Below are 13,965 nucleotides of genomic sequence, written 5' to 3'. Positions count from 1 at the left end.
CACCTGTCCCTGTCTAAACACACCTGCCCCACCTTGGACCTTCTTGCCCAGACCTGCTGTTCACGGGCCACAATCCCAGCTCTCCTGGACTTTCAGGAGCCTATGCTCAGGTGCCTACCTGATGCCACCTCCGAATGTCATCATATCACCAGCATGTCCAAAAGTGAACACTCCCTCCTCCCTAGCTCTGCCCCTAATACGCGTTATTCTCACCTCTAGCGACTGTTACCCCAGTAAACTGGGTCACTCGACGTCCCCTGCCCTGTGCTAGGTGGCCTGGGGTCCGCAAGGCAGCTCGGCCCCGCTTTAGAGCACCTTCAATAAGGACAGGCAAAGTCCACCGTAAGTGACCACAGGTGCCACAGTCTGTCTACCCATTCAAACCACAAGTCTGCGCATCACGTGAGGACCCTCTGCTGCCCCGGGGCCCTGCTCCGAACGGGAATGGCTGCGCGCCCGGCGGGGGCGGGGCTTGCGCTCTGGGCTCGGGATTGGGTAGTCCGGCCGGAAGGGGGCGGTCTTCTAGCCCGGAAAGGCCCGGACTTCCCGGAGGCGGCAAATCCGGAGGAGCCGCTGTCGCCTTCATGCTGCCCGCGGACTGCTCGCGCCGGTGAGACCCGCGCGCAGGGAGGGAGCGGGGCGGGAGGGGGCGCGGCGCGAGGCCCGCCGGGGTGCTGAGCCGCCGGTGCGCCCCTCCCAGGCTGGTGGCCGAGCTGCGGGACGCCCTGGACGCCTGCGCTGAGCGACAGAGGCAGCTGGAGCGGAGCCTGCGCGTCTCCCGCCGGCTGCTGCGGACCTGGTACGCGGACCCCGAGACCGCCCGGCCAGGCCTCCCTCGGGTCCTGGGAACCCCTCTCGGAGCCCCCGGACTGGGGGACCGCCGCAAAGCCAGGCGGCCCCTTTGGGGTCCCTTGCGCCTGAACCCTGCCTGTTGGCCGTGCCATGACTGTACTGTGAAACTTCGCAGGGAACCAGCCGAGACCCCGGCTCCGCAGCCAACCCCAGCGCCAGAAACCAGTGGAGAGGCCCCGTCTCCGGGTAAACTTCCAGCACCCACCTTCTCCTGGTGCCACTCCTGCTCTGTTTTCCGGACAAGCAGTGGTGAGTGACCACTGCACGCATGGGTCTTTGGTTTTTGCAGAATCCACACCCAGCTCTCAAGACCTCAAGGAGCTGGAGCTTCTGACCCAGGCACTGGAGAAGGCTGTACGGGTGAGAAAAGGCATCTCTAAGACTGGAGAAAGACACAAGGCCCTCAGCCTGAAGTCTGGGTCCGCTGCCACTTCTGCCACCACAGCCTCTGCCCCGTCCCGGCCCTCTGGCCAGGCTAGCTGTCGAGTCTCAGAGACAAAACCCCCCAGGGGCATCCAGCAGACTGTGGTGCCTGCTAGGGGCCTCCCTGAGTCCAGGCTCCTGTCAGTGGGGGATCACACCCGTATGGGGAGAGGATCCCGAGCCACCAAGCCTGGACCAGGCCCCAGGGACCAACAGATACCCCCATCGGCTGCTCTTCAAGCCCCAGAAGCTTTCACACTGAAGGAGAAGGGGTAGGTTTCCCAGACTCTTCCCGGAGGAACTGTTGTCTCTTCTAGATCAGACCCTTGCCGGCAGCAGGAGTCTGGGATGTGGGGTGACAGGGAGGACAGGGCATTGAGCCCGATGCGGGCCAGGGGAGCCTCCAGGGTGCCATCCCATGAGACCCATGCCCCAAAGCTGGCAGAATGCAACATCACTAGGGCCTGTCCAGTAACCTGTTCTCTCATCCATATAGCCCAGGGGTTCCAAATGGGCTCTGGAGAGCCCGGGCTCTGCTCCTGGTTCCCTCTCTTCTCTCTGCCAGGGCAGACGTGGACTGCTGGCTCCCACAGCCACTCTGGAAGCCCTGTTCAGGGCTTGAGGGGGGCAGCCCCCAGAGCGCGGCTTCTCTGAGCACTGGCTTCCCTGACAGGATCCTGCTGCGGCTACCCATGGCCTACAGGAAAGCGGCTTCCCGGAACTCCCGGTAAGGCTGAGCGTCAGCTGGGTGGGGCTGGTAGGGGAGACCAGGGAAGTGTGGACAGCGGGGAGGCCGAGGCTTCCCTGCAGCGCAGGGCCTTCTCGGTAAGACTTTTCCAGCAGGCCCCTCTGCTTTGTTGGCTGGGTGGGACACTTTCCGAGATCAGCTAGGACTGCCCTCATGACCTTAGACTCTGCAGGCTTTGAAGCTAAGAGACCCCGGGTCCCCATTTGTCTTCTCTGTGGAGCAGAGAATGATGGTATCAGCTTCAGAGAGGTGTTGTGGGGGTTAAACATGACAGTGCCTTTCAAGTGTGTGCTGTGCCTGCACCCGGAGTTCTTTACCATTGTCCCAGGGAGGCTCCGGTACCAGTCGCTGCCAGCCTCTCTCCCCTTTCTCCTTCAACTGTCTCTGGGTATTTCCGAGAGTACGTTGGCTCTGTCGTCTCTTCGTGGACAGTGTCCTCTCAGTTTTCTAAGGCCTCCGGAGGTCCCTCCTGGCTTTCAGCAGAGCCAGACACCCCTAACTGGGGCCCCTCCCTGGCCCTTCCCTGCCTCCTGAGGCCCAGCTGGATGGCATAACTGCGTCCCTCTCTGGTTCCCGGGTGCCTGTGTGTCCGTCCCAGCCTGTGGGCCCAGCTCAGCTCTGCACAGACCAGTGACTCCATGGATGCCGCTGCCACCGCTAAAACCCAGTTCCTCCAGAAAATGCAGATGACTGTATTCTTGCCGGGCTTGTGGGACCCTCCACGGTGGGGGTGGGGGGTGGTCCTGGCTCTGAGCCTGGTGAGTTTCAGGAGCCACTCCAAGAAGGGCCAGAGCCATTCTGGGGCCCTGTCCTCGGTGGGAGGGGGAGGGGGGAACCTGGCCACAGAGCAGTTTCCCTGACCCGTGTCCAGTCCGGCGGGCCCGGCTCTGGGCTCAGTGCTGCAGCGGTGGAGGCCGAGGTGGGGCTCCTGCGGACGGCCTGTTTGCTGCTGAGACGGCGAATGGAGGAAGTGCTCTCGGCAGGTCAGTGGGCCCTGCTGCGTGTCTTGGGCCGGGGAGGGCTTGGGACTGTCGTGGACCTGACCTATGCTCTCCCTTGACTTTTGCATAGACCCTGCTGACTGCATGCAGGAGTACCGCTGCCTGCTTACCCTGGAGGGGCTGCAGGCCATCACGGAGCAGTGTCTCCACAGGCTGCAGGAGCTGCGTGCAGGTGAGACCCCCTCCCCACCGACACACACACCCCTCGGTATGTGCTGAAGTCTTGTCAGTGGTCGAAGTCCTGGAGCCAAAAGGCAGCGTTAACAGCTGCTCAGGAGCAAGGACACTCAGGGCAGGTCCTTTCTGGAGCCCCCCCCCCCCCCCCCCCCCCCCACTGAACTGTCCCACGGGACCAGCCAGAACTGCCCCCCCCCCCGCCCCTCCCCTGATGGGCCCTGGCTCTGCGAACAGTCGGCTTATTTTCCTAGTCACTGAGGGTGGCGTGTGAGAAGCAGAGACATACCGGCCCCTGGCTTGCTTCGTGTCACTGGAGATGGTTTTTCACGGATAACGAGGCTTCGTCTAGGAGGCAAACCTTTGACTTTGCACTGCCCCCCAGAGGCAGATGGGGAGGAGGTCCCTGGCTGCCACCCCATGAGTCCACCTTCCCCTGCCTTCACAGCAGTGGGGGGACAGCAGCTGGGGCCGTGGCCTGTGGGGAGACGCCCCGGAGCCTCACTGCCCTGCGGAGGAGGAACAGACCCTCTCTGGAGCCCCCAGCTTCTTCTCTACTCCAGCACCCAGGAGTTGCAGACTCTAGAGGCCCTGAGGCTGCGGTTGGCCATGCTAGACCAGCAGATCCACCTGGAAAAGGTACTTCCGGAGTAGGGGCATGGAGACTGGGCGATGGGGGAGCCGTGGGCTTGGGTCCATCTGAAGATGGGGCTTCTGGGCTTGTGTGCCTGCTGACACAGCATTGGCCCAGGGGCAGAGCTTTAGAAGGTGGGAGGGGCTGGAACACATGCCTGAAGCCCCCCTGGAACTGCCTCACGGGCGGGCGGGCCTTCTGTGAGCCCTCCCCAGACAGGGACAGGGCCCTCCTGAGATCTTAACTCTTCGTTACCCCTCAGGTCCTGATGGCGGAACTCCTCCCCCTGGTGGGCACACAGGGGCCACACTGGCTGGCGCTTTGCCGAGCTGTGCACAGCCTGCTTTGCGAGGGAGGGGAGCGCTTCCTCACCGTCCTTCGAGATGAACCTGCCGACTGAACCTTTCCCGTGGCCGGCTGCCACCCCCGAGCCCCGTTCCCAGGCCTCGGGACCCTGGCATGAGGGTGACCTTGTTCGGACACTGAGACTCTTGGGAGAGCACTCCCTGCCCCCCACTAGTTAACAGGGACTGAGAGGATTTCCGATGCAGAGATGGTGGACCCACCCTGGGGAACCAGCTCTCCCAGGTGGGTTGAGGACAGTCCCCTGGCTCTTCCCGAGGAACCCAGGGCCCTTCTCACAGCAGCTAAAGCGAGTAGTCAGACCTCCGCTCGGCTTCGCCTTCCCCAGGCTGAGACCGGAGGCCTTTCTGGGGCTTTTTGTGGTACTTCTCTTTCTTCTCGCTTTAGATCTATAAGCCGCTTGTGTGACATTAACACTACTTTGGCAAGTACGTATATTGAAATCACGCTACGATGGGACTTGATGTGTGTTTTTGCTCACCGAGGCGCATCAGGTGTATTCACTGAGAACACGTACCGAAGGGAGGGAAAGGCCACTGAAGGCGAGCAGGACTGGGGACTTCTGCCAGCATTGGCCCCAGCACACCTGAAACCCCTCCCTCCAATCCCCTAGACTGTACTGGGCTCTTGGGAAAACACAAAAGCCACAAGCCTATATCAGAGTGGGTGGGCACCGCGTGGCATCTGTGCTCACCAACCCCACAGCTGTTGCTGTGGCCAGCGTGGGCACTCTCCCCCCTGCCTCCCCTGCTGAAGGAATCCTTGCTTTGTGGAACAAAAAACAACTTATAGGTCAAGGTCACGATCTCCGGGTTTAAACCAGTCACAGGGTTGGGCTTACTCTTAATTGCTGCTGTGGGACTTTTAGCAAGATTCTCAAGGGCCCAGCGTTGTCCTCACTGTCATTCTGGGGTTAGTCGTTGGGAGAGGTAATTGAAGAGACGTGACCACCCGTTGACCCGTGAGCTGGATCTGGGCGGCGGGAGGCTCCTCGCCCCCTCCCCTGTCCTCGGAATGTGGGTTCCACTTGCCTCGTCACTCCCAGGGGCTGCTCCGAGGACACAGCCTTGAGGTAGTGACGTGATACTTTAAACACCTGCACGGGGTACACGGCTGAGCCCGCTGAGGGCCTCCGCGACATCAGCCTTTAAGCTCTGGTGGGCGGGTGCCGCAGCCCAGGACACGTCTTGTAGGTAAGGCCCGTCTGCTTGTTGACCCCGCCACCTGCCCGGCTGGAGTGGCCTGCCTCCTCCTTCAGTCTCTCCCTGCCCTCTGCACGTGGGGGCCAGTTGCAGGTGACCCCCAGATGCTCCCAAGGAACCCGCGCACCCACAGCAGTGGTTATTACCACTGTGTCGGGGGTGAGGACAGATTACACAGTGCTGGGCCCTGGTGAGGCCTGGGAGTCTGGTGTTCTTTAAGCCTTTACTGAGGGGCGCCTGGGTGGGTCAGTCGGTTGAGCATCTGACTTTGGTTCAGGTCACGATCTCATCGTTTGTGAGTTCAAGGCCAGTATCCGGCTCTCTGCTGTCAGCATGGAGCTGGCTTCAGAGCCTCTGTCCCCCTCTCTGCACCTCCCCCGCTCATCTTCTCTGTCTCTCAAAAATAAGCATTATATTAAACAAAAGCCATTACTGATCACCTATGCAGAGCACAATCCTCAGAGCTGGGGTATTGGCCCTTTGTGTGGACAGCGATGAGCAATTAGGGAATAAAACCAGCCTCTGCCCCAGGGGGATCCAGACCCAGGAAACCCCTGGAGATGCCCCGGTTTCCTGAGAGCCGATGAGGGGTAGTAGGTATGGGGGAAGGACCGAGTGATGTTGAAGCAGCCTCGAGATAGCTCTGGGCCGCAGCAGGAAGTCCTTCTTATAAAAGCCCCCACAGTCCCACAGGCCAGAAACCTTGAACATGGAATGCCAGGTTTTGTGGCCTGCTGGGAACCAGATGATAGACCAATGTAGGAAACCTAAACCACTCCTCATTGTACTGAGGGGCCTCTAGGGACTGGAATAGCAATGTCCACTGCCCAGGGCAGGAACAGAGAAGGGAAGCCAAGAGATAGGGAGCCTGGGGACAGCCACCCCCCTCTCCTGACCACTGTCATCACTGTCTCCAGAGCTCATGCCCAGTTACTCTGATCTTGAGGAACCCTTCCTATCCAGGGTGAGTCCCACCACCACCCTGTCACTGGCCACCCGAAAATCAGTTTCCATAACCAGTGGCCTCCACCAAAATTATTTAATCCACCAGTTCACTGGGTTTATTGTGCACCTTCCCTACTGGACCTTTGCCCCATGAGGGCAGGGGTGCAGTCCACCTTGATCCCTGGCCAGGCCCAGATGGGTGCCCAAAGGTTGTGGACTCGACCCACCTATCAGGACCAGTCCTGGTGATGTCTTTGTGGAGGGCTGCCCTGCCCGCACCTGGGCAGGGAGGTGACCCCCCCGTAGCGTCTGGAAGGATGAGAGCAAAGGTCTGGGTAGGCGCCCCCTCTAGATTGCACCCGCCCACCCAGATTCAACGCCAAGCCAGGAGGCGGCAGCGAACTCCTCTCCTCGGCGTCCCGGTGGCGTCACCGCATCCCGGGCCAATCCGCACTGACGTGGCGGTCGAGGACGGGAGTGGGGTCTGCGCGGGCTCCCACACCCACCCTGAGCGCGGCCCCCGCGTCGGCGGCATGAGCGCACCCGAGCCCCCACCGGCGGCCCCTGCCGAGCCCCTCGCGTCCCCCGAACCCCCCGGGGCCCTGCGAGCGCTGCTTTTGGCCACCGGCGGCGTGGGGGGCTCCTGGCCGCGCTGCGTCCTGCCGTTCGGCGTCGTGGCCCTGGTGACCGGCGCCGCTGCCACAGCCATCACCTTCTCGCTGCGCGGACCTCGCCTGGACCCGGAGCAGGGCGTGGCGCTGGCCGCGCTGGGCGCGGGCCTCGGGCTCCTGGCCGCCGCCTTCCTGTGCTGGCACGCGCGGCGGCGGCGGCGGGCCGGGCGCGCGGGGCAGCGGGAGCCGGGGACGTCCTGAGCCCGCGCGGGCGGCCCCCTCCCCAGCGAAGTCACCGCGAGCCGGGCGCCTCCTCCCTCCGGACCTCGCCACGGCTGGGCGCGCGCAGCGCAGCGCGCGGGTGGCGGGTCGCGGAGGCCCCCTCCTTCGACCGTTTCTTCCCGAGCCCTTAGGAGGCCAAGGGCGTGCGGGCTACGAGACATTTCCCTGTGCTCTCCCCTCTCGCCTCTCCCCCCTCCTCCCAATGTTGCTTTTCAGGGTTCTGCTTGGCGTGCAGAGCGGGTGGCGACCACAGAGAGAGCCTGCGTGGCACGGGGGCCCTGCCGGGGATGCAGGGTGCAAGAAGGCCACGGACTTGGCGGGGGCCGCGCTCCCGGTCGAGGCGCAGCGTGCCGTACGCCCCTCCCCCTGCTGTCTGTCCTCACTGCTGGGTTGGAAGCCCCTCTCGCCATAATAGACGCTCAATAAATGTTTGTGGCATGTGTGAACGAGTTGTGGCTTGCAAAGGTCTGGAGGGGACAGTAGGTCCTGGGCTAGGCCGGGAGTGTTAGATCAGTTGGCCTTTTAAGGGAAAGACCCCAGCCCCCTGAGGCCTGGGACGTCTGGCCCCCTGGGCCCCTTCTCCCCTGGATGGGTTCCCCGCCTGCCCCAAAGCCAGCAGCTGTCACTCCGACGGGGGGCGGGGGGGGACCGTGCGGTGGGGATGGGAGGACTGTAGTGGCCTGAGAAGATGCGGGGGGGGGGGGGGGGGCGCAGGGAGGTGGAGCTGCTTCTAAGGTGCCAGAATGGGGCAGGACCGGCTGAGAAGGTGTGACAGGCTGGGGACAGGTCAGCCAGCCTTCCGGAGCCATGAGCCTGCACTGGGGGCTGGGCTTAACTCTCATCAGGCCATCTGCCAGGGCCATCCTAGGGGCCAGAAGAGAATTTGTGCAGGCGGGGGGGGGGGGGGGGGGGGGGGGGGGGGGGGGGGGGGCGGCGGGCGGGTCATTGCAGGGAAGATGTGGGGCTGCCTGCAGCCTCCTCCCTGGGGAGCTGGTGGTACCGCCGCCCTCTGGGCCCGCAACTCGCAGCTTGCTAACAGGGATGAACACTGGCAGCAGGCTGAGCCCTGGGGGCCTCTTTCCACCCACACCAGAAACCACCAGATGTTCTGCAGCCCCTCGCCCGACTCAGGAGGAAGCTGGGCTGCAGACAAAGCCTGCACAGGCTGGCCCGGAGCTGGAGGGGAGCCTGCTCCCTGATTTCCTTTCTTCCCTCCTGCCAGGAGTCTTGAAGCGCACTCAGCCAGGGGCTCCCTGGAAGCTTGTCTCAGGCTCTGTGGAACCTGCATGTTGGGCCTGGGCACGACTCCCCACCGTGGCCAGCTAGTCACCCAGAAGGTTCTATTGCAGCCTCTACTCTCTTGCCAGGGCTCTGCTCATCCCAGGCTGAGTTGGACGCTGATGACCAGAAGGGATGTTGAAGGGGGTGGTTGGGAAGGTGCCAATTCCAAATGTCACTCATTCTGGAGCAGGATGTGCTGTCAGCTCCCTCATTCGCGCACCTATCTGTTGTTGAGGGGCGTGTTTTTTTATCGGGAAGTTGAGGTGAGGTACTGTGGCACCTGTTCTGTGGGGCAGAGGGGACCTGCAGACTCCCTGCTGCTGCCAAAGGTGAAGGGAGAGAAGCCAGCAGCCCCTCTGGCTCAATCCTTCCCAAGTCTCCTGTGATCTCATCAGCCCCTCCACCAACCCCCCCCCCCCTGCATTTGTGCTGGAGGGTGCCTGTCACTTCAGGTGCCCCATCACCCTGTCTTCATGCTGCTCCCTCCTCTTCTCCTTTGGTTTCCCAGGGGTGGTCCCAGCGTCCTCCTGTCCCTCCCCTCCCGAAGAACACGAAGGTTCTGCTTCCCCCTACCCTCTCCTTGTGGGTGCTCGCAGTCTCTCTGGCCTGGCTGCAAGTGTGGCTCTGCACACACAGACACATCTGCATGGCGTCCTCGTCCTCCGCCAGCTGCAGGGCCTGGCCAGAGGTGAGCCTGCCATCTGAACCTTCAGGACTCAGACTTTCTCTCAGGTCACACATGTCCCTGTGTTCCCTGGCCCCCGTGCACGCAGCTGCCCCTTCCTGGGATGCTTGGCCCTGTCCATCAAAGACCTAACAGGGGAAGTGGTCTCTATCCAGAGGAATCCCTGGTCTCTCTTGGTTGGGTCACTGTCAGCTGCAGCTGCCCTTTCCCCACCTGGTGACCAGGCTGCCCAGCTGGGCTCCCACTTCAGGTTCTCTACCCAGACCTGCTGGGAAGTGGGCCAGGCTCAGGGGTTCTGACGCTGAGCCGTCTGTGACCAAGCCCTCCCCATGGACCAGACTCCACTCCCTACCCTGCACAGGGATCCTCAACTGCTGACCAAGCCCCTGAACCCCAAGGAACCCTATTACCTAGTGGGCTCCCCGGCCCCCACACACGGCTCCACTTTCTCCCTGCCAGCTCTGGGGGCTGGACCCATCATGGCGAGGCAATCAGACAGAGACCCAGAGATGCTTTGGGACAAGAGTTTGGCCTGATCTGGGGGTTGGGGGTGGAGGGGGTATGCCAATTTCATCACTTAGGTAAGCTCAGCTCAGACGGGGAGGATGCATCCTTCCTGAACATAAAGCAGGAGAGACTCCAGTCTGTAGAGGCCCTGGCTGCGTCCAACACCTAGGTAGCTCATCAAACCTCCCCAATGGCTCAGCAAAGTTGAGTCACAGGCATCTGTCCAGTGAAAAAACTCAGTCTCAGGTTAAGGAACCTGAACCACAGGACTAGAAGTCGGAGCAGCTTGGATTCAAAATCAGACGTGGTCCCAAAGGTGCGGTTTTTTTCTGCTCGTGCACACCACTGCCTTGGGGACATCCCATAACCACCAGTTCTGCTTGGCTCCCCCAGCGCTGAGTGTTGCCTGTAGGGACCCAGGGGAGCATCGGGGCACCAGCCTTCAGATCCAGAGCCCTGTCTGCCAGATGGGCCTGAGGGAGGAGGCGGCCAGACCCCCGCCCAGCACGTGGCACAGCCCCAGGAGCAGTCGGGGCCTGGATGCAGGCCGGGGACCCTGCTGGGTGGTCCCCCACGGGCTGCGTGGCTGAGCCGCCCCCTCCAGACCCCTCCCGCCAGCCGCATTCCTGGCTCCCCGGCCCCTCCCCCGGCTCGCGGGCCTCCCAGCCCCCTCCCCCGCTGGCCCCGCCAGTGTCTGAATCTGCTTCTGATTCCGGCTCTGCCGACGAGGCCCCCTCCCCTCTCCTCCCTCCTTCCCGGCCCGAGCAGCCCCGCCCCCGGCCGGGCCCGGGCTTGCGCCTACTGCGCCCCCCACCCCCTCCTGGCACAGCTCGCCCGTCGTCGCTACAGCCGGGAGGAGGCGGCGGCCGGGGCGCCCCAGGCCCCGCCCGCCCTCGGCCCTTCCTGGGAGGCCGGGAGACCTGCTCGACCCGGCCCTCTGTGGGTGAGTGCAACGGCGGGCGACGGGTGGGGCCTCCGCGGGCGGAGGCGCCGGGAGCGGGGGCGACTCCTGTCATCGCTCCAGGCCCAGCGGGAGGACGCGCCAGCATCCCCGCTGTTGCGCCTGGCCCGGGGCGTGCCCGCGGCTGCTCCCACCTCTGGGCCTCGGCTGGGGCCGCCCGGGATTGCTTGGCATTGCGGGCCAGCGGGCAGAGCCTCGGACCCGGGCTCGCTCTCCGCCCCCCACCCCCACCCCGAGGGCAGCAGCGTGGGGCCCGGCGGGCCGGCGGATCTACCGCGACTCCGGCCATGCCCGGCTGGCCCTGGGGGCTGCTGCTGACCGCGGGCACGCTTTCGACCGCGCTGAGCCTGGGGCCGCCGGCGCCCGCCGACCCCTGCCATGACGAGGGGGGCGCGCCCCGCGGCTGCGTGCCGGGCCTGGTGAACGCCGCCTTGGGCCGCGAGGTACTGGCGTCCAGCACGTGTGGGCGGCCGGCCACGCGGGCCTGTGATGCCTCCGACCCGAGGCGGGCACACCCTGCCGCCCTCCTGACCTCCGCAGGGAGCACCACAAGCCCTGTGTGCTGGCGTTCGGACTCACTGACGCAGGCGCCCTTCAACGTGACCCTCACAGTGCCCCTGGGCAAGGCTTTTGAGCTGGTGTTCGTGAGCTTGCGCTTCTGCTCTGCGCCCCCCGCCTCGGTGGCCCTGCTCAAGTCACAGGACCATGGCCGCAGCTGGGCCCCACTGGGTTTCTTCTCCTCCCGCTGTGGCCTGGACTATGGCCGCCTGCCTGTCCCTGCCGATGGCCCACCAGGCCCAGGGCCCGAAGCTCTGTGCTTCCCGGAGCCCCAGGCCCAGCCCGATGGTGGTGGCCTTCTGGCCTTCAGCGTGCAGGACGGAAGCCCACCAGGCCTGGATCTGGACAGCAGCCCAGTGCTCCAAGACTGGGTGACTGCCACAGACATTCGAATAGTGCTCACAAGGCCTGCCTTGCTGGGGGACACCAGGGACTCCGTGGCCATGGTCCCTTACTCTTACTCGGCGACGGAGCTCCAGGTGGGCGGGCGCTGCAAGTGCAATGGGCATGCCTCAAGGTGCCTGCTGGACACCCAGGGCCACCTAATCTGCGACTGCCAGCATGGCACCGAGGGCCCCGACTGCGGCCGCTGCAAGCCCTTCTACTGCGACAGGCCGTGGCAGCGGGCCACGGCCCGGGAAGCCCACGCCTGCCTTGGTGAGGCCTTGGAGGGCGGCCTGGGGACCCTGGACTGGGCCAGCCTGCCCCTGACCCATCCCTTCCTGCAGCTTGCTCCTGCAATGGCCACGCGCGCCGCTGCCGCTTCAACATGGAGCTGTACCGACTATCCGGCCGCCGCAGTGGCGGGGTCTGCCTCAACTGCCGGCACAACACGGCCGGCCGCCACTGCCACTACTGCCGGGAGGGCTTCTATCGAGACCCTGGCCGCGCCCTGAGTGACCGCCGCGCTTGCAGGGGTGAGCCTGCCGCCGGCTGCCTGCACGTCCTCACCCTCTGGGTTCCCACCTCCCCAGATGGGCTTCTGACTGTCCCATCTCTGTCCTCAGCATGTGACTGTCACCCTGTTGGTGCTGCTGGCAAAACCTGCAACCAGACCACAGGCCAGTGTCCCTGCAAGGATGGTGTCACGGGCCTCACCTGCAATCGCTGCGCCCCCGGCTTCCAGCAGAGCCGCTCTCCCGTGGCACCCTGCGTTAGTGAGTGACCCTGCCCTGCTTCCGCCACCTCAGCCGAAAACACACCAGTTCTCCACACCCCCCCTCCCCGCTGCTCCCCGCTTGCCCCCAGAGCCCTACGAATCCTCCCCCTCAAATGCAGGCGGCTCTCTCACCCTGTCCGCAGAGACGCCTGTCCCTGGACCCACTGAGGAGAGCAGCTCTGTGGAACCCCAGGGTGAGTGGACACAGAACAGGGGCCCAGATTGGCATGACTGTGGGGGAAGGGGGCTTGGGGTTCAAGGAGGGGGAGGAGGAAAGGGCGGGGTAAGAAGGGAGGGATCTGTGCCAGCCTCCACACCCCCTCCAGACTGCGACGTGCACTGCAAACCAGCCCGCGGCAGCTACCGCATCAGCTTGAAGAAGTTCTGCAGGAAAGACTACGGTAGGCCTCCTGCCGTCACCTTCTCACCGTCCCTTGACCCTCCCTGGGCCTCCCACTGTCGCCGGCCCCGCCCTGTCACCCCCCGGTCCCCTCTCTGTGCCCCCCTCCCCACACCGCGGGCGCCCAGAGCTCCTCCGCGCGGCCCGCCCCCTCCCGGCTCCGCCCCGCCTGACCCCGCCCCATCTCGCCCTCCCCCCGCCCCCCTCAGCGGTGCAGGTGGCGGTGGGCGCGCGCGGCGAGGCGCGCGGCTCGTGGACGCGCTTCCCGGTGGCCGTGCTTGCAGTGTTCCGGAGCGGCGAGGAGCGCGCGAGGCGAGGGAGCAGCGCGCTGTGGGTGCCGGCGCGGGACGCGGCCTGCGGCTGCCCGCGCCTGCTGCCCGGCCGCCGCTACCTGCTGCTGGGGGGCGGGCCGGGGACCGCGGTCGGGGGCCGGGGGCCCGGGCTCAGCGCTGCCCGCGGGAGCCTCGTGCTGCCCTGGCGCGATGCGTGGACGAGGCGCCTGCGGAGACTGCAGCGGCGCGAGCGGCGGGGGCGCTGCGGGACGGCCTGAGCCCGCAGCGCGGGCGCGGCGCTGCTTCCACGTTGAGGCGCACGTTCGTCCGGTGCATCTGCCTGCAGAGGAGTCTTTGCTGGCGTCGCGCGCGTCGCCATCTGGGCCCTCGCCCCGACCCTGCCCAGCGACTCCCTAGATGCCACGCGCCCATGCCTAAGAGGGGTGTGACCGATGTAGGGACACCCCGCGCCGACACACAGGGATGTGATAGCCCCAAAGAGCTGCTTCAGGGATCCACTGGGCAGTTGTCATCCCAACGGACTCCTTGCCCGCCATCCTCGCATTATCTTCCCCCTCCTACGGGCCCTGTGATGGTCCAAGAGGCTGTGAACCCCCTGTGGGGCCGAACAACATTTCGAGGCTCCGAGAACACTCTAAGGGACGCTGTGACCCCCAGCCTACCCCCCCCCACACCTGTGATGTCGTGATCCCTCAGAGAGCATTTTCACCTTCCTAAAAAGCACTGTGACCCTCTCCCAACAGATATGAACCCCTTTGTGATGCCAGGACCCATCTAAGGTCTGAGAACACCCCCAGGGCCGCGGTGGCTCCAACCCCCACGGACTCTGATCTTCAGGGAGTGGTCTGACTCCCCAGGAGGCACTGTGGCCATCACAGACGCCTGT

General features: G+C 64.7%; 2 protein-coding genes across 4 annotated transcripts; both read left to right on the top strand.

Annotated features, from left to right (window-relative positions):
- Positions 1–526: 526 nt before the first annotated feature.
- Positions 527–4,648, top strand: TEDC2 (tubulin epsilon and delta complex 2). Of its 3 annotated transcripts, none has more exons than XM_042921658.1 (10): positions 527–610; positions 701–799; positions 968–1,038; positions 1,142–1,547; positions 1,949–2,002; positions 2,622–2,715; positions 2,895–3,006; positions 3,095–3,196; positions 3,647–3,837; positions 4,095–4,648. In XM_042921658.1, the coding sequence occupies exons 1-10, from the start codon at positions 585–587 to the stop codon at positions 4,230–4,232; spliced, it is 1,293 nt and encodes a 430-aa protein (XP_042777592.1). In that variant the 5' UTR covers positions 527–584; the 3' UTR covers positions 4,233–4,648. The 3 variants fall into 3 exon arrangements, with proteins under 3 accessions (XP_042777592.1, XP_042777591.1, XP_042777590.1); XM_042921657.1 differs by having other exon boundaries at positions 1,841–2,002; positions 3,650–3,837; XM_042921656.1 differs by having other exon boundaries at positions 1,841–2,002.
- Positions 4,649–10,956: 6,308 nt separating this feature from the next.
- NTN3 (netrin 3) lies at positions 10,957–13,336 on the top strand. Its single transcript, XM_042922839.1, has 6 exons — positions 10,957–11,884; positions 11,956–12,144; positions 12,235–12,384; positions 12,530–12,580; positions 12,713–12,787; positions 12,996–13,336. The coding sequence occupies exons 1-6, from the start codon at positions 10,957–10,959 to the stop codon at positions 13,334–13,336; spliced, it is 1,734 nt and encodes a 577-aa protein (XP_042778773.1).
- The last annotated feature ends 629 nt before the right edge of the window (positions 13,337–13,965 follow it).

This window comes from Panthera leo, chromosome E3, assembly GCF_018350215.1.
Source record: "Panthera leo isolate Ple1 chromosome E3, P.leo_Ple1_pat1.1, whole genome shotgun sequence".
Classification (NCBI taxonomy): domain Eukaryota; kingdom Metazoa; phylum Chordata; class Mammalia; order Carnivora; family Felidae; genus Panthera; species Panthera leo.
This window is presented reverse-complemented; position numbering and strand designations above follow the sequence as displayed.

What these genes read in the sequence shown, in the direction of transcription:
- TEDC2 (XM_042921656.1), top strand. Translation starts at nt 585, where the DNA reads ATGCTGCCCGCGGACTGCTCGCGCCG. An exon ending in GCGGCTTCCCGGAACTCCCG is followed by an intron (nt 2,003 to 2,621) that starts GTAAGGCTGAGC and finishes TGTCCGTCCCAG; the next exon opens with CCTGTGGGCCCAGCTCAGCT. An exon ending in TCCAGAAAATGCAGATGACT is followed by an intron (nt 2,716 to 2,894) that starts GTATTCTTGCCG and finishes ACCCGTGTCCAG; the next exon opens with TCCGGCGGGCCCGGCTCTGG.
- NTN3 (XM_042922839.1), top strand. Translation starts at nt 10,957, where the DNA reads ATGCCCGGCTGGCCCTGGGGGCTGCTGCTGACCGCGGGCACGCTTTCG. An exon ending in CAGCTCTGTGGAACCCCAGG is followed by an intron (nt 12,581 to 12,712) that starts GTGAGTGGACAC and finishes CACCCCCTCCAG; the next exon opens with ACTGCGACGTGCACTGCAAA. An exon ending in GTTCTGCAGGAAAGACTACG is followed by an intron (nt 12,788 to 12,995) that starts GTAGGCCTCCTG and finishes CGCCCCCCTCAG; the next exon opens with CGGTGCAGGTGGCGGTGGGC.